Here is an 18,510-nt window from a genome sequence, read left to right as displayed (position 1 = left end):
TATACCTATTCAAGCTTTAAAACTCCTTATTTAAGTAAATCTATTACCATATTACAGCTTGACCAATGGGTTTTGGCCACCTAAACCTTCTGACTACAAGTCTGGCTAAAACTTTAAAAAAAAAAAAAAGTAAACTGACAAAAACAGGTTGGAGGAACATACCCACAGAGGAAGAATACACTTATTTTTTTGATATTAAACAGCTGTAACTACAGGGGAAATCTATTAGAAATAATAGAGATGTAGAACTTCAGTACAAGTACTTAGTGTTTTCCTTCCAGCTGTAGCATGTAGCAACCAGAAGTGAAAGAACTAATCAAAAAACCTCCTCTTTTCATGCAGAAACTAGCTTGCATGGAAGAGTACGCTATGGTTAAATGTATGTACACAGATAAACTTTGAGTGAAGCTGCAAGAAAATATTGGTCTGTATGTAGTTCCTTGCACACATCTGATTTAAAACAAAAAAACCGTACTGATGATATAACTTAGTAACAGGATTAACTTGATTTCCTACCCCCCTTAAAAAGCTAAGGCTGCTTTAGGCACTGAACCCGCTGGCTGAGGGCTCTGTTTTATGAGCATGCTTTATAGCAGAAAGCAAACCTCAGATGCACTTAAGAGCTATGCATTGTATGCATCCATATTTAACCAAAATAAAGTTAAGGGTATTTTCTCTCTGAGGTAGTTCAAGTCAAAATTCAGGGGGTCACAGACTTCAGGGTCATTGTCCTGTGGTTTAGATCAGCAGGAGGCTGCCTAGTGACAAAGGAGCACAGCTGTGCCCAAAATTTGGCTAAGACAGCATCAAGAAAACAGGTGTGAAGGTGTGTAGTTTACTATTGCTCATGTAGTTCCTTTGTGATTTTCAAGCACACTGGAGTATAACTTGAGTTGCAGAATTGCACATTAGCAGGAACAGAATACAAAAATCATATGTGCTAAGAGGTAAAACAAGTTACAGTGCAACTTTTAAACTCAGGCTGGTACTGTAACACAGAAAACCTAAGCTTTGTAGGCCAGGGACAAAATACCATAGGGTGAAGGTAAACAAGCAGTGATAGGCATAGTTGAACAACACAGAAAAGGTTTTTAACACAATCCAGAAATCACCTAAGACATTTCTAGGCAAGTGTAGAATGTGATTTTCTATATTTGGGAAATAAATATAATGAAAGGTGAAGAAACAGGGCAGACACCAAACTTGTGCTGCAAGATTAAGACTAGTAACAGCAGGCATGCATGATGTGGCTTAATCTTTTGCCACATGCACCTTTACCACACACACTCATTGATTACATAAAAATTCAGTTATTTGCTAAGCCAAATGAGTAATGCAGCTGAAATACCAGTTTGCTTTAACATCGTGCCATACCTTATTGAAAAATAAGTAAGTTCAAACTCCAGCATCATAAAAAACTGGGAGAATGAAAAAACAGCCCGTAACCATAAACCAATAGTTTTACAATGCTAAAGAAACAGCTGTGCTGTGAAATAGGTGTTAAGTGTCAAACACAAGGCACAGCATCTATGGACAAAGGACTGACTGAACATAACTTGAAAGCTTGTCCTGGACACATTGACAGGGCATCTTAATACCAGCAGTAGAGAACACCATCAGAGAAATAAATACTGATCTTGGGTCACACTGTGGCAACATCACAGCTACAGCTGGTTGTTGCTGTAACAAGCCATTTCAAGACTATTTCAAGTCTTTAACTTCACAACATCTCCTTGCAGGAAATCATATCCTTAAGTCCTACAGAGAAAGTAAGCCTCGTGCAACACTGCTTTGTCACTGGGTTAAGACAACAAGGGATTGGATTAACCCAGGAGCTGTAGCTCTGTTTAAATGCTGTATTTAAATTCCATTCTATCTCAAAGATGATTTGAATTGAAAGAGGTTGAGAACACCAAACAAAACATGAAGATGCTGAAGATTATTAAGAGAAGGATAGTAACAGAAGTGATGAAAGGCAGTAATAGTAGAGCATAAGACTAGCTTCAGGCACATTATTAGAAGACTTATATCCACGCATTACACATATGTGTAACTGTTCTCTGTTGGGGGATCAATTTTATGCTTGGCTTCCTTTCAGGCTAATACATTAGTGTTGATTTTCAATAGGAAAAAGCAATATAGAGTATGTTCTTATTTTTCTCTATGCCTTTGCAAATAGTCATATTTGGAGACTAGATAGTAGACCAGACTGCCTAATGCTCAGAACAACAGCTGCCTTACTACTTTGAACACTATTTATCATTGTATGTGTCTTCACTAGGAAGAAAAGTTGACTACACGGGAGGTACATACATACATTGTCATGAGACACGGCAAGCTGCAAGCATCCTTGAAGACTTCTTAAGTTAAGAAAGCAAATGCTTCTTTAAAACCAAACAGCAAGCTGTGATGCATTCTATGTAAATCAAACAATGACGGCAAGTTAAGAGCTCTTTAATTACAGAAAAATAGGTCTTTAATTTCATCTTGGATATCATTTTAGACAAGCATTTTCAGTATGATAGTCCATGAAAAACAAATGCATACACTATGGAGGATAAGAGCTCTCAGTGAAGTCACCATAACATAGAAAGTTGCAGTTGAACAAAGCTTCCTATCTGGTTGAACTTCAGCAGCCATCATTGCACGCAGTTAAGTTCCTTTAAAAGGTTTGGTTTAAAATAAGAGTTCATTTAAATCTCTGGAGGGAAAGGCACTCAGTATTGCAGTTTCCAGAACATGATTTGTTTGTCTTCCCCTCCTGTAATAACACTGTTGCACTGTTCATTGATCCACATGGACATTACAGCACCTGGGGAAAAAAAACCCAAACAAGTAAATCCAAATGCAAATAAAAGTGGTACTCAAGATGATGGAACAGATCTTTTTAAGATATTTCAGGATCATTTGATCATTAGTTTGGATTACATTGACACAACATATGCCAAGAAGAATTTTAGTAGGCTTCTAAGTGGCTCCTCTTATTCACAGTAATGATCTCATGCTACATTGTCCCAGCTGACTTTGGGTACTAGGGGGACAATGTCAGTTGCAGTGTAGGATGCAGATGGCACACTGGCAAAAGGATTCATGGGAATAAAGGGAGGAATTTTCTCTAGAAAGTGAGATTTTGCACTCTGCCGTTTGGACTTCTCCTATTAAAAGTGTATTCGCATCTAGCATATGCCTAGAAGCCCACTTCTAAAGATTCCCCTAGCTACAGAATGATCTCTATACAGGTCAAGTTCCAGAGTACAAGCTTATAGTAGGGAAGTTTAAAGTAACTGTTCATGAAGGCAGCCTTAAAAACCAAACTGAATTAAACTGAGACAGTTTTTCTCCTTCACACATCCTAATTTGCTAATGTACTGAAGACTATACAAATACACTGAAGAAGCCTAAAGCCCCCATCCAAAACAATTTCTCTAGTGAACTTTACTTAATTTGTTAGACTTGCAGTCTGGACGGACTTTGACAAAATATACAGTGCAGTCTATACTACACTTTATTAGGGCTATGAGATAGAAAAATGTTGACTTTTGGGATTTTTCTAATTCACACAACATCACAAGTAATTTGGTCAGTCTTGTAAACAGCAATATTCCTCCATTCTTACTAAATTTCCTAGGAGGCTCATGTGGACCTACTTTTGGTTCTGGTGTTCCAGATAACGCTAACATCATGAACAGCCCACTGACTGAGCAGATGACACTCAAACTTTTCAATACTAGCAGAGCTGGAAAATAGGAATCTTCCATTCAATTTGAGAATAGGAATAGTTCAGGCATACCTGTATGTCCTTTGATTCTTTCAATAATTTTTCCTCCAAGAAGGTCCCAAATCAGTAATTCACCAGATTGGCTTCCTGATAAGATAGTATTTCCATCCCATTTGAAGCACCTGCAAGTCAGTCTGAAATCAGTTCACTTCAAGCTTTTGTATAATGAAAGCCAAACATTTCCAAACTAAGGCAAAAAGAATTGAAAACGGAGGTACAAAACTGAAGGAAACTCTGCCCTTTAACAGTCTTTCTGGAAAGGTTATTCCCAAATTATTTTAAAGGGTCATGACCCAAACTTGCTTCTCTGACTGCCCTAGACCCAGCCAGACCTTCCCCTGGCAGAAGGATGAAATGTGTTCCCATAACAGAAAAGGACCCAGTCAGCTGTACATGTGTATGGTACCCAAGTGCTCTCATGAACCACCACTTCGTGTTCCTGAAACAATCACTTGAAGTGCAAAGAGGACTTTCAGGGAAATAACTGAAGAAAAATATATATATGTACACATTGTATACACACACAAAAGAAACCAACAAGTGTACTCCATGTATGGCTGCTATATTTTTACTTCAGTAACTGAGTAAGCATTCCATCTCTTTACCTGATAAACCATAAAGAACTGTGTGCATTTTGGCTTATGAAAAAAAGTGATCACTCTTGAATTATAATAGCCAATCTTTTCTTAGATTATCGAAACAAAAAGGAAGCATTGCAAACGCCCCCCCCCCCTCCCCCTCCACCAAACCAAAACCCAAACCAACAACCAAGATTATTGACAGAGATGATTCAAGTAAGAGAACTATCTCCTTGTTAGAAATTTCAATAGCTCTGCTGGTTGAAGAGCTGGTTAGCTACAGCTCCCATCATCTTTTATGGATATTAAAGTTGTTGTTGAAAAAACAACCATGAGTTATTTACTTAGATACTTGTTTGGTTTTGTCCCAGTTTGGAAAGCTTGATCATAATGTACACAACATGCTAGAATGTCAGCCTTTGCACTTCAAAAAGTAATTCAATAAAACAAAGTTGCCAGTGTTACTGCCTTTTCCATTGTGCTATCACCAGCCATCAAGCACCTCCACAGTAACTAAGCTGGCCATGCAGCTTCATAATCTATATGTTCTCAGAATTACCTCTGTGGCTCATCAGTGGTTACAGAAGATATAAGCATTCCAGTTTGTACATCTACTACTTTAAAACAACAGTCCTCTCCTGCACTGAGTAGATGTCTGCTGTCTGTACAAAAGAAAAAAGCAAACGCAAGAAAAAACAACAAAAAAGCATGTTTAGACATTCCATTCTAGTTACCAAAGCAGTCTGTGATACAGCATGTTGGATGTGACATTACCTGACCTATTTATTTATAGATAATTTACTGTACATTAAGTCTCTAAGCAAGCAATGATAATCAAAATTGGTTTAGAGTCTAGACCACTGGTCTATAGTCTAGTATGGCCTCGTGTACAATTAATGAATTCTTTATAATGGAGATGCGTGTCAATCCAAAACATCTCACCATCCCCCTTAAAGTAGCAATTCCAATAACAAGGGTATATTACATGATATCATAAGATTCCCTTTGAAACTCCTAATGGTTCATATTAAAAACTGAAATCCAACGTACCAGGACTAAAAGCAGCATCAAACACAGTCCCAGAATGACACGGCAACTGGTGCAACACTGTTGCTGTAGTAACATCCCAAAGACTAATGGTGCCCTCTTTGGTTCCAGATGCTAGTATAGTATTTGCATTATTAAGGTCGATTGTATTTACCTAGGAAGTTAAACATCCCATGATTTTCCTATTCTTTCATGTGAGCCATCTTGAGACAGGTTATAAACATACACAAAGCAAGCCCATTATCCATAAGATGATATTTTATTTACAAAAATTTTTTACATTTAATTCTGCAACATCCTTAATTAAGTACAATTATTAAAATTCCTGCCTATAAAAAGTAAAAGATAGGTCCCTTTGAGGATATTTTAAAATGCTTTTTCTCTGCAGAATCAGAAATGCAAACTGGCATTTCAGACTACTTTTAGGACCCATACTCTCCATCTAAATGCAAGACTTTACCCTTAAGGGTAAAATTCTTTATTTTTAAAAAACTTCCTAGCTATCAGTTGTTTCCAATTCTCTTGGGTACAGTTCTTAAATGTTATCAGAACTCTTTCAGTATTTGCCCATGTTGTGACCTGTTAAAAAACTATTAAGAAGGTTTAAAACACAGTAATTCTAAATATCCTACTAGAATGACATTAGAGGCTATAAATAAAAGTGTGCAGTTACACATTTATGATTCACTGCACACAATGTGTTTATATATTTACAGTGACATTCACTAATATTTCATAGCATGGTAAACAACTCTTAGTTGCTCGCCTTTGGCAAAGATATATTAATAAGAAGCTGTAACAATGAAAATACTTGAAGAACATTAGTCTGTTTTCAAAAACAAAGCAGCAAACAAAAAAAAAAAACCCAGTCCTCCCTGTCCCCCCGGCACTTTGTGCATACAAGCTGAGCAAGACAAATTAAGAAACCTCCATTTATACTGTTGCTTCAGTCCCCAGGTGTGGACATTTCAACCAGGGAAGCAGGGCACAGGACACATCAGACAAAAAAAACCCAAAACGAAAGAAAAAAACCCTACACGCACACTTCCCAAAACAACACACCCCCTCAGCCCTCTAACACAATCCCGGTGCTTTACCACTAGATTTTGCCTTTGATTTTAACGAGCAATTAATTTTCACATTCTAAGATACTAGATCTCTGTCCACATACTTACACTAACATCGTGTTCTAACTCTGCAAGCAGTTCAAAGTGGTGTTTTTTATTGCTCAGGGTCTCTCCGGGAACACAGTGCCACACCTAAAACACAGATATTTAAGTTTGCACAAGGAAGCACTAGTATGACCCTAGATGAGTTTCTTCAGTACTGAATTCTCACATTGCAAGGAGGGCTGCTCATGTTAACTGTGGGCCTTGCCTACGTGGCAGAACACAGCAACAACAAATGGCACCTGAACTCGTTTACCCTGAGCAGACCCACATATTAAACATGACTATGCTGATTCCAGATAGCTTACAGAAGCCTACCTAAGTACAGGTATATCACTGCACTGAATGTATACTTACCAAAAAGCCATATACAGAGGCTTTGGAAAACTCTTTCCTGTCGCTAAATTCGAAATTACCTTTCCACCTAACTGTAGGCATGCTCTTTAGATTAGCAAGTTCCTGGTCCATGTTGAAGAATGTAAGCTACAAAACTGTTGAACATTTTAGAAGCCTGTTCCACTCAGCAAACACAATCACCAGTCAAGGTCGCAAAACATTCCAGTTCCTCCAACAAGTACAGTCTGCCTCCAAAACCCCCATGTTTAGAGTAAGTTAGAATGAATGAAATCATTACTCTAAAGTAACACCTTAGCTTTGAAACAGTTGAGATAAAGCTAAATGAAGAAGATATTCTAGAAATAAGTTTACTGTAATACTAGCTAAGTTGTTATTCTAGTACAACAGGTACATCCAACTCCAAAGCATTTGGCTGGCTGAATATTACAAAGTGCTAGCTATAAATAGTTATTCAAGTATAACAAACCCATATACAAACCTTCACAGTAGAATCCCAAGATGCAGAATATAAACGCCCATCACGCCAACAGATCTTACTGACTGCATCATCATGTCCCATTAAGATGTCTTGCTGTCTTCCAAATGCAACTGAATAAAAATATCTAACAGGAAAAGGTTATAAAAGCATTACATCATCAGAAAACTTAAACATTTTTTTCAAATAGATGAAAGTAACTTTGCTTCTACAGTTTCTAACAGAAATCTACTAAAAAAAAAAAAGTATCGCGATTTAACAATGGATTTCTGCATCATTATCTAAAACCAAGGCACTCAATGTAATTCAATAAAGTCAATAGGAAGTAAATACACACATATGATTATCCCATGAAGAACTTATGACAGTAGTATCTCCTGGTAAGATTAGACAAGATGACAAAGCCTGTAAGAAAAAAAAAAAAAAAAAAAAGTGTTCAATTTCTTACACCAAATCAAAGTGAAGTACATTAACATTTTAAGCTTCTATACACGCAACATACAGGTGTTACATGAACACTAATCAAGAAAAATCTTACAGGTTGGACACTGAACAACAGGAATACTTAAGCCCTGGTAAATACAAAGGTAGCACTGAAGTTCAGAAACACATGCAGAACTGATGGATCTCCTTTTTCAAAATGCTGGTACTTCAAGGACATGGTATGTGATTCCTCACTCAGGAGAAACTGGGTCAGCTCTTCATCTCATAAGCTACTGTCAATTCTAGATGCAAACAGCTAACAGAAACTAAAAATGCAGGGTTTCCTTTGAAGTTTGCTCTCCATGACAGCTACTTATCAGCTTAACTCTTTCAAACAACAAATATAACTATCTGATTTCTACTATTCTCAACAAGAAACATGCGTTACAGACAGCTGCTCAGTTACATTACCATCACTGGAAGCAGCAAGGAAAAAAAAAAAAATCAGCCCAGTGCTTCTACTAGTGTTGTTACTGGTTATGTTTTAGATCTGTTCTAAAAAAACAGCTGCTTGACTGCAAAAAGACTACTGCTTCTAGCATTGCTGCAACAGATCAGGGCTAAAACTACAGAAAGGAAAAGAATTAAAAAAAAGTATACAAGGCCTCATGAAAAACTGATTTTTTGATCTAGGATTCAGCAAAGACCTCCCTTTTTACAGTGCCAAGAAGCAACACTCCTAAGTTTGTCTTGGCTAAAGCATTAGGAATTGCTGTATCTAGATTCACCTGGTAGTGTGTGCCATGGCAGGCCATAGGGTCTTGATCCTGCAACTTACTTGGGCACCTGTTAGAGAATGTGATGGCTTCTGTCTCGGCAACCTATTTGCCTTTTTTGTTCCCCCTAGAGATGAGGATGCAGAGAAGGCTGATATATCCTACTGTCTTGCCTCAATAAAGGACTCCAAACATGACAGTTGGGAGTGTATCTCTATGACCCAGGTCTGGCCAGTGCTCAAGCACAGAAAATCAAATACAAAATCTCTTTCCAAGCTCTGTTTTAGAAGCAGGGGAAAAATGTTGTTCAGAGGTTGCCGAGATCACTGCTCATTGAGGAAGGATGGCTCAAATTCACCCAGCATGGATTCCACTCCCTGTGCTTGGTTTTCCTCTGCCAGCTGACTCACAACCTTCAAACACTTGGGAGCAGTAAGGCAATGTTTGATGTGAGCACGTGGGTGGAATTTAAGCTTTGTGATTCTGGTCCCAATGGCAATTCAAGGTTCTTCAGGAAGACTCCTCTGCTCATGCCAGACTATCTTTGTCTACTGCAAGCCCTTCCCTGGACAGCAGGGCAACTCAGAGCAAAGCTAACACAGAAGTAAAGTGCAACCATTTAATGCTCCCTTCCTATGTTCACAGAATGCACTCTGTCTCCCTGGAGGCCTGACAGAGTTTCAATTCACTCCACTAAATTATTCACACACAATACAATTGAGTAGGCAGGGGAAGAAAAGAGGCATTAATGTATGCTAAGAGCCATTTCTGTGAGTAGCTTTCAGAAGGTTCCCAATGATCTTGTTTTTATTTTGACAGCAACTTACCATGTTTGAAAAGGACACACTTCTCTGGATTGTTTTTGATTCTTTGGAAAACATCTTCAAAGTTGAATCTGGGGATAATGGACAAAATAGAAGATAAAAGGACTGTTTTCTATTATAGAAGCTAGTAATTTTGCTCCTGCATGAATATTCAAATATCTTACTGTGAAAAGCAGGTATAGGTTTCTCATGGTCTTTGAGAAACTCTTTATAAAGCTTGTGACTTGAACCTGGAACTAGCCTGCTTTGCACCAGTTATGGATGGACTCCCCCATGCCCATCAAACTCTAAGAGAATTCTGGTATCTAAAGGGAGAAATTACCACCTTCCCAAGCCTAGACATAGATGATATTGAAATCCTGAGTCAAAGTTATTTAAAACTTAACAAATTCATCTGCTTAAGCTATTTAATTACAGGAAATAGATATTTAAGTTAATTTCTATAATAGGTGACTTGCAAAGATGACAATCCAAAAGCCAAACAGAAGTAGCCTTCACATATGAATACTGAAATTCCCTCAAACAGTAAGAAGGAATTGAGCATGAAGTGAAAACAAGAATCTTGCATTTGGCAGAAGATTAGGGCCACTCCTTTCATGACTGTAAAAAAACCACAACTCAGTGATTCCAGAAATAGCCCATTTAATGTTGTCTTCATTTTGCTTTCTGTGAAGATATTCATGGGATTCAATCTTAACTATATTTCAGAGTTTCATGCTATTTTGTTCACAAAACATTATTTGGTCTTACAGCCTGCATTTACACTGCAGGTTCTAGTAAATACCTCTGCAATAATACTTACCCTGGGATGTAGTGAAAACAGAAGACCCATTGCAAGTGACTGCTATTCCAGTAATTGCCCTGTTTAATACAAGTAAGCTTATAGGTGATTTCATAGGTTTTGAAACTTAACCACCATACTGTAAATTGGCTATAGTTGAAATTTGTTATTTGATCTCTCTAAGAGCTAATACATTCAAGGAGATTAAAAGCACTACAGTGGTGTGTTATATGCCTAGAAACAAAAAAATATACCTTGATATAATATGTGAAACACCAGTACAGGTTCCCCATATTGGTCTGCAAGAACTTCATCCTCATCAGAAAGGACATGCGCATGTGAGAGGATAAATAGTTTCACATTCAGTCTTCGGGATTAGCTACAAAGAGACTCGGGAACCTGCCTACAAGCAGATACTGAATACCTCAAGTGTCAGGAATCAGAATTTGCATGTCTTTTCTCCTCAAATTAGACACTGGCAAAGTCACTATAGTCTAGAAATTTAGACACATAGCTTATGTCAGGGAGTTAGTTGTGAGGAAGCACAGAGCATTCTGCACAGCCAACATTCTGTTACACAGACCTGCTTCTATTTTTTTCTCAGCTGTCTTCAGAAAAAAAAAAAAATAAAGAATCAGAAGCTGAAATTCAAGTCTGTTTTCAGGATCAGGATTTCCCTAACCCTAACAACTTGGTAACGGAGGCCCTTTCTCACTACAAATATTACCTGGTTTTCTGGAAAAGAGAATGGTTTTTTTCTAGATTGGGCTACAGTCACAAAGAAAGTAGTTGCACTCCGGGTCGTAAGAAATCCTCTTACTAGTCCAGCCACTAGGACAGGGGATGGGGCCAAAGGAAAATCTGTTCTTTAAAATTTAGCTGCTGTTGTTCACTGTTAGGTATTTTCAAAGTTCACGTGAAGTCCCCCTACTGACTCATCACTCCCTAGGAATCCATCAGAACAGTAGTTTGGTACCTGGATTAACTGAAAACCTATAGCTGGAAGTTTGGTAAACTGCTCACACAGCAGCAGCTCAAGCTGTACAGTAGTTGAACTTAAGTGGTTTAACCTTTCAAATCAAACAGGATGAAGTTAGGTCCTCCTAACTATATTATTTATATTTATATAAATATTTATATTTAAATAAATAAATAAATAAATAAATTCAAGTCTTTATCTGGCTGCTGCTCTCACAGTTTTAGAGAATGGTAATCAATATCTGCTTCAGGTACTAAAATGATAATGAACTTAGCTCTACATCTGTATAAGGAACAAAACAAAACAAAAAAATCAAGCTGACAAATACCTTTTCTGGATTGATAACCCATCATATTCTCGAACTCATCTTGTGTAATCAAATCAATGAGCTGTCTCACAAAGAAAAGTATTTACCTTAAACCCTAACCCATCATTCCGATTGACACACAGATACCCCCACCCCCCCAATAAAATGGAATAATTTTGACTGGGAAAAGAAGAGAATAGCACCTACTCTTTGTGAATTTTATATTGCTCATCTAATTTCAGTTTGGCAATATTGTTCCAAGCAAGTGTTATACTTTCTTCTGTCAAATCTTCAAATGATTCTTCATTTGGAGAAACTGCAATAAAATACCACAATAAAGTTTCATCACAAATAGAAAATAAAAAGACAGATTTCAAATAACTAGGTAGCTGAAGTTTCAAACACAAATATGAAAGTACAGAAATCATGCAGAGCTCCAGGAATAAGAACTTTTGGCTAACGTAGAGAGTGACAAGATCACTGAATTTTTTCCGAATGTCTTCCTGAACGCATAGGCTTACACAGTCAAAATGTGATTTTTCTCCCCAAACCAGGGCTTTTAAACTGGAAACTTTACAGAATACATTTCCAAAATAGAAAAAAAAACCCAAGCAAACAAACAGACAAACAAAAACCCCAAACCAAAAAACTTTTCTGCAGAGATGTTTTGGTGTTCCACTGAGATGTCAAGAGCTTTCCAAATGGAAAAGTACCAGGAAAGCCATCTACTGCTACAATACAGCATGTGCTTTTATTATTCTATTGCATTCTGTAAGGAATGTCACAACTTCATTTCACTGCACTGTTGCAAAATCTAAGGGATAAAAAACGCAACAAAACTGAGACAATTAGATGTCAACTACTATAAAAAGGCCAAACCCAACAGGAACTGTTAATCTGTGAATTTATGACTTAAGCAGCATACCACCATATGCATTTAACACATATGAATTTTATTACCAACCACACATAAAGCCACTCTTGCGTTTGGATGCTGCAGGTTGCCATGCTAAGTAGCACTCATCACTTCTCTGCTTAAAAATGAAAGCTATCAAATGGTAAGTTAATTAAAGACAACCAACTGAGAAAAACTTTTCCATGTGATAACTGGGCTGAAGATTCAGTCCAGTTTATAGTTAGACCACTATTTATACGATGAGGACCACAGCATCTTAGTTGCAGAGAAATGTTATAAGTTCCGTATTGAACAGAAGCCTGTGATGGCATTACACATCCTTTTTTTGAAAAAGTTATTCAATCAACATTGTCCCTACAGTATGTATGGAAAACAAAACAATTTCTTTACAGATTTTCATTCAGGTCATGGAAAAGGAAAAAAATTTGGATGCTTAATTTAAGTTCTTGGGGTTTATTTAGACCAAGCCAATCAATCACCCCAAAGACATCTCTGTTCAAAAACTGAACAAATCTTTACATCATTTAGAATGCCTGCAGATATGGCCATTGAAGCTGCTGTCATATCAGCTTGATTTTTGAAGTCATGAAAGGCCAGGGATGATAGACCTCCCACAGCTTCAAAAGTAGAGGTTGAACAGTCCCAGAGGAAACCATTGGACCAGACCGCAAAATGCAGGACAACGCCTGTATTTTCAAATTTGAAACTGGTCTTGGCAGTTTTTCTTTAACAGTTAATTCATGGATTTATTTTGAGTTGGCTTACAGGGAAAGTGGCCAAGAGAGTTGTATAATGAGATCCTGTGGGAGAAAGATACAGAACTTCTCAAAATTACAAATCTGTTACATCATCAGTTTATCTGTTAAACATTTACCTGGAGACTCGGCTATGGAAACACTGTGACTAGATGTTCGAGACAAGCTTTTTAATTTCGGTATTATCCTCCGAGGATGACGAATTGTAAACAACTGTTTTGGCGTCTGTCCAAACTCCAAGATTTGTGTCAGCAGAGCTACTTTTTCATTGGGGTCCGTAATACTTTACAAAAAACAAGATATTTAATTAAGCCAAGTAGGCAAGTACTTTTTCTTCCTCCCCTCCCCTGAAAGCATGGGCCTGAATGTGCAGTTACTACAGCACTATAGGCCATCACAAATTCTTACAGAACTGTTTTACCACAAATGTGATGGACAATCATATGACAGCTTCATAATTTTGTTTATGTACGATGACAATATGCTCATCCATTAAAAAAAATAAAGCAATTTCACAACAGCCAGACTGAAGAAATGTTCAAGTAACAATCTTTCAATGTGTGCTAGAACTGAGAACCTGATACTGGTTCTCTGCGTATTTGGGAGTACAAAATGGAAGACCTACACCATTCATACACACAGCACTTTTACAGCCAGCAGAGAACTTGGAGGGATACTGAGAAATTTGGCTAACTGCTTAACAAAAACATTCAGATTCTTGTTAATTACCTGTTTAAATCCACTCCTCCTTCATAAGTTAGTGGGTGAAACACTGGGGGAAAAAAAAGTTTATTTGTACAATGTAGATACACAAGGCTTCTTTGTCTTGCATACCTACTATAAGAAAAAAAGTTGTATTTTTTACCCAACTTGGTTATACTTAATCAACAAAGCTATTTCAGCAGGCTATAGAGTTTGAGATCTTGTGTTTTAATCCTGGGCTTCTTACCTGAAAAGTTTCGCATTTCTGAAAGACTCAGAGAAAGTTTCAGAAGAAATCTGTCCTTTCATAAAGGAAGGATGACTTACTTAAGCTTCATTAAATACCGCTCCCCCCCCCCCCCAGTAAAGAAAGAAGAAAAAGCCCAGTTGCATAACTGGATCTCTGCTTATTTTCTAGACAGGTAACAAAATGTAGTAAAGAATGATCATAAAGATCTGCCTATTCACCTGTTCATTCGCTATGAGGATAGCAGTTACACAGTTGTCCTGGTTAAACCACGACAACAGTGAATTACTCTGGGGCCTCTGCATAAGAATATTTACTTTATCTTTTGACATGAGTTCATTCATACACAGATCCCTTACATCTCTCTTATCTACTCAAGTGTCTGCAATTCATTATGCTAATAAAAATCCACACTGCAGCAGAAGCAGCACATTGTGCATAAAAAGTGCTCTTATTTGAAAGGTAAAAATATAGGTGCCATAATTTAAATGCCAATTTATGATATTCAAAGCCTCTGGCACATTGTAATTGACACTTATGGTCACAGTATGATTGGCTGCCAAACCCTGCAAACCTAAAATACAGCCAACCATGATTTAAGGACATGTGGGGAAGCATATTAAAAAAAACCCCAACAACAAAAAACAGAAAAAAAAAAAACCAACAAAAAAACCCACCACAAAACAAATCACATTATCTTACACTGGAACTAGAAAGCACTGACTACCAAAATGAAGAGTTCCTTATTCCCTCCCTCCCCACTGCTGTAGGAAGGTTTTCTTTTAAAACTTACTCTATCTTGTTAAGTGCAAACTATCTCAACATTGTCTGTTCCTTGTAATCCTTCAAAAGGATCCGGGCTTCTGGAATAAACACCCTAAAAATCTGATCTGCTAATCTTTCTTTACCAAGCAGACACTTCCTTATTAGGTAGTAACATACATAGCTAAATATCAGACTGCTGAATAAGTTAATCATTGGTATTACTATTAGGTCTACAAAAATTAAACACATCAACATAGCAATCACATCCCTTTTAGACTACATACATGCTCAGCTTAAGATTGCCAACAGTGAAACTTTCCACATGTACAGTAAAAAGTATATATACTACTGCAGTAGTATGTATGTACACAAGGGCAAACCTAGTCACCTGCATACTTTTTCCTTCATTCTTGTTCCTGAAGAGCTATAGCCCATTAGCTCCTTCCTTCCCTTACCAATTCTCTCAGAAGGAGGGGGAAAAATTCCACTGAAATTCTCACACTGCAATTGCAGTGTAGGAAAGTTAAATACATGTTTGCGTGGAGACCCTACAGACCCCCATTTTTAATTGGGAAACACTAATTCCATGCTACATTGCCGTGCTGTGCTGTGCAAGAAAATAACAGCTATGCTGTAGAATCTTCTTGCCTACCATCCTAAGTACATCTTCAAAGATGCACATCACCACAAAGGCAATAGATTTTACTAGATGAGATGCTATTTCCAGTAACAAAGAACTGCATTTCCTTTAAGGATCAAGCATTCAAAGCATAGTTATGAACACTAAAAACGAATCAGGCATTACAGATATGCTGTTGTTTACCATTCCTGCCTAATTAAAGCATCCCTTTTTTTTTTTTTGCTATTTCTATAAAGTGTATATGTACCATTGTGAGCTGCAACTGCTTCACTTCCTTTCTGCTTGTAGCCAAATACTAAGTCAATCCATTCATGAAGATGTTCTGATACATACTGACTTTCTAAAGCCTCTTGACTCTTCTGAAGAAAGTCATCAGGACCTGGCAAAAGAAAGGTTAATTAAATAAGAAGATACCCCATTCAGTATTCATATCCATCTTTGTTCTCTTCCCTCTTCAAAAAGCAACCAAACAAAAACCCCTCAACCCCAATACCCCACACGAAACCTCAAATTTGCTATAAAAATTAAATGCAAGGATTAATTATGTCAATGTTTTAAACCAAAAATTCCCTCAGAAGAAAACAGAATGGGCATTTTTGAGAGAAGAACCACGATCCCAGGAATCTAGATAATCTGGAATGAATTCATAATACAAGAAGTTTGACTATTATTACCTGATGCCCAAGGAGGAAGCTCTACATCTTCAACCATCTTTCCACCCTGCCTTTTTCCCAAGTCCAACTTCAAACTGTTTACTAGAAAACTAGAATCATTTTCGTAAAATTCTGGAATCAACTGGAAGAAAAGAAAAAAAAAAAGGGGGGGGGGGAAAGGGGTTGAGATTAGCTTAGTTTTGATCACTTAAGTAGAATACAGTCAGTAAAAACTGAAAGTTATCGAAGTTCATATGTCAAGCCCTAAAGCTGGGTAGTAATTTTTCCAGGCTTTCTTTGTCAGTGAAGAAGCACTGGAAACTTCCTCCCATTATCCTTCTAACTACTTCTAGGCTTCTTGACTACCTACAAGGTAATTCTCTGAGCTAAATTCAGAGTGGCATAAATATTTTTAACAGGCAATGTGTGACACAGAAATCCATAATATCTAAGAGAACTCTCATTGTATAGCTACCTTCTCATTTTTAACACATCAGGTAAGAGTCAAGATAAAAATCTAGAATAAAGCTACAATGATGACAAAAGTTTCAGAGGTTATGTCAATTATTTAAAGACCACCATAGTTAACCATTAACTATAGACTTTTTTTTTTAAAAGTATCACTATATAAAAACTCCTTTATCAAAGAAACAATATTTAAGAGCACCCACTATATGAGAGTTAATCATTCTCAACATATTCTACAAGTTATGATTTCTATAAGGCTCAAAAAACTAAGATAAAACTTCTATAGCTTAACCGCTCCAGATGTACTGTTGTAATACAGCCAAATCCTTACAAGATTCCAGCAAATCATACATAAAATTGCATCTTTTCAGCCTTAATCCACTCCGGTAATTCCCACTCATTCCAATAACATTCATAATGACACTTCTGTTAAACTAAAAGCCAGAAAGCCGACAGACAAACAAGCAAGGAATTACAGAGAATGAAGAAGTTAAAAACATTAAAAACTCATAAAATGCAGTCAACAGCCTTAAAAAAATCCTCACACAGCTGAAAAACAAAAGCAACAGCAAAAAAAACCCAACCAAACACACCCCACCCCAAAAATCTCAAATCAACAGGAGACATCTAAGAACAGAAAGCTTAGCACAGATACCAAGAAGGACTTGAATCATTTTCCAGCCATTTACCTCTTTGAAATCTGTTGCACCATCCAAACAGTTTTTCCAGGTTTCTGCAAGACTAGATAACACATATCAATCACACATTTGTTAAAAAAATATTTTTTAAGGCTTTGCGCTCCCTTGATGCGTATTTGAAAACAAAACAAACCTCATTATAGACAAAATGTAAACAAACCTGTTGAACATTCTGTCAGCATGATCAAATTTTCCATTCTGCAGACAGAGCATGTATTCTGGAGCTAAGGAGAAGGGGGAAAAAAAAAATAAAAAAAATCATCAGCTTGCTCCAAACCTTGTCCACTTTGGAGGTAAGAGTCTGCTCAGAGACCATGTAAAAGCCGTCTTACCAACTCTAACGAGATAAAACAAAACATAACCCGGAGATGAATAATGGCTCCCATACATGAACTTAGGCTCTGGCATTTCCTGATAACGTGTCTGCAACATACGAAGAAAGAGAGGTCTGTTTAAAATCAGCACTCCTGCTTTCCTTCAGTGTTGAACACATACACACTTTTTTCTTATTGTTTTAAAGACATGGGTTAGGACCACCCTCAATTTTTTTTTCTAATGATAAAACAAACTCTAAGTTTTAATAACCATGCAGCTTTAATCAGATCAGTAAATCAACAAGGCAAAAAAGTTATTATAACTTATCATCCAGAATTAACAGCTTTGCAGCTTTTTTTCCTCTCTTTCACATGTAACTGCAGTGAGTGACTCAACTTCAAAGTGCAAACAAATACTTCCTTTTTGTCTTTCACAAGAACTTTAATGAGAGTATGGAAGAACATACTGACTTAATTCAACCTAGAAGATTCCCTCCTGTCTGAAGTCTCTATGCATTATCCCTAAAACCTATCATAATCTAATAGTTTGTGCACTATTATCTGCATGTGGAAGTTTCAAATTGGTGCTCTGATCTCCATAGATCCAGACTTCTTCCCTTTGAAGTACTCTCGGTCAAATTCAGCATTTTTCTTAAATGGAAGTAATTAAGATTTCTACTACTTTGTCTTGTTTAATTTATACATGTATTTCACATTATGCATTTAAATTCATTGGTCTTGAAGTTTTATATTTCCATATATGTTTATAGCATCTCAGTGCCTGCCATACAAATGCAGTTACAATAGTTAAATGGATTTGGGGATTTTATTTTAAAAGGAGGTAAAACATTTAAAAGC

At 37.0% G+C, this 18,510-nt stretch overlaps 1 protein-coding gene across 2 annotated transcripts in view; it reads right to left on the bottom strand.

Moving 5' to 3' along the window:
- Positions 1-2,458: 2,458 nt before the first annotated feature.
- Positions 2,459-18,510, bottom strand: part of NSMAF (neutral sphingomyelinase activation associated factor) — a 39,650-nt gene continuing 23,598 nt past the window's right edge. For both annotated transcript variants that reach the window (XM_030010957.2, XM_030010958.2), the window contains 17 exons: positions 17,671-17,761; positions 17,499-17,562; positions 17,330-17,381; positions 16,194-16,314; positions 15,767-15,898; positions 13,895-13,937; positions 13,285-13,448; positions 11,702-11,810; positions 10,230-10,288; positions 9,431-9,498; positions 7,742-7,809; positions 7,408-7,531; positions 6,579-6,662; positions 5,407-5,557; positions 4,916-5,018; positions 3,791-3,900; positions 2,459-2,812 (listed from right to left, as the gene is read on the bottom strand). In XM_030010957.2, coding sequence (XP_029866817.1) covers positions 2,718-2,812; positions 3,791-3,900; positions 4,916-5,018; positions 5,407-5,557; positions 6,579-6,662; positions 7,408-7,531; positions 7,742-7,809; positions 9,431-9,498; positions 10,230-10,288; positions 11,702-11,810; positions 13,285-13,448; positions 13,895-13,937; positions 15,767-15,898; positions 16,194-16,314; positions 17,330-17,381; positions 17,499-17,562; positions 17,671-17,761 — 1,638 coding nt within the window. In that variant the 3' untranslated portion in view covers positions 2,459-2,717. The remainder of the gene's footprint in view (positions 2,813-3,790; positions 3,901-4,915; positions 5,019-5,406; positions 5,558-6,578; positions 6,663-7,407; positions 7,532-7,741; positions 7,810-9,430; positions 9,499-10,229; positions 10,289-11,701; positions 11,811-13,284; positions 13,449-13,894; positions 13,938-15,766; positions 15,899-16,193; positions 16,315-17,329; positions 17,382-17,498; positions 17,563-17,670; positions 17,762-18,510) is intronic.

Source organism: Aquila chrysaetos, chromosome 4 (assembly GCF_900496995.4).
Source record: "Aquila chrysaetos chrysaetos chromosome 4, bAquChr1.4, whole genome shotgun sequence".
NCBI lineage: Eukaryota > Metazoa > Chordata > Aves > Accipitriformes > Accipitridae > Aquila > Aquila chrysaetos.
The sequence above is the reverse complement of the archived record's forward strand: the minus strand, read 5'-3'. Positions and strand labels throughout refer to the sequence as shown.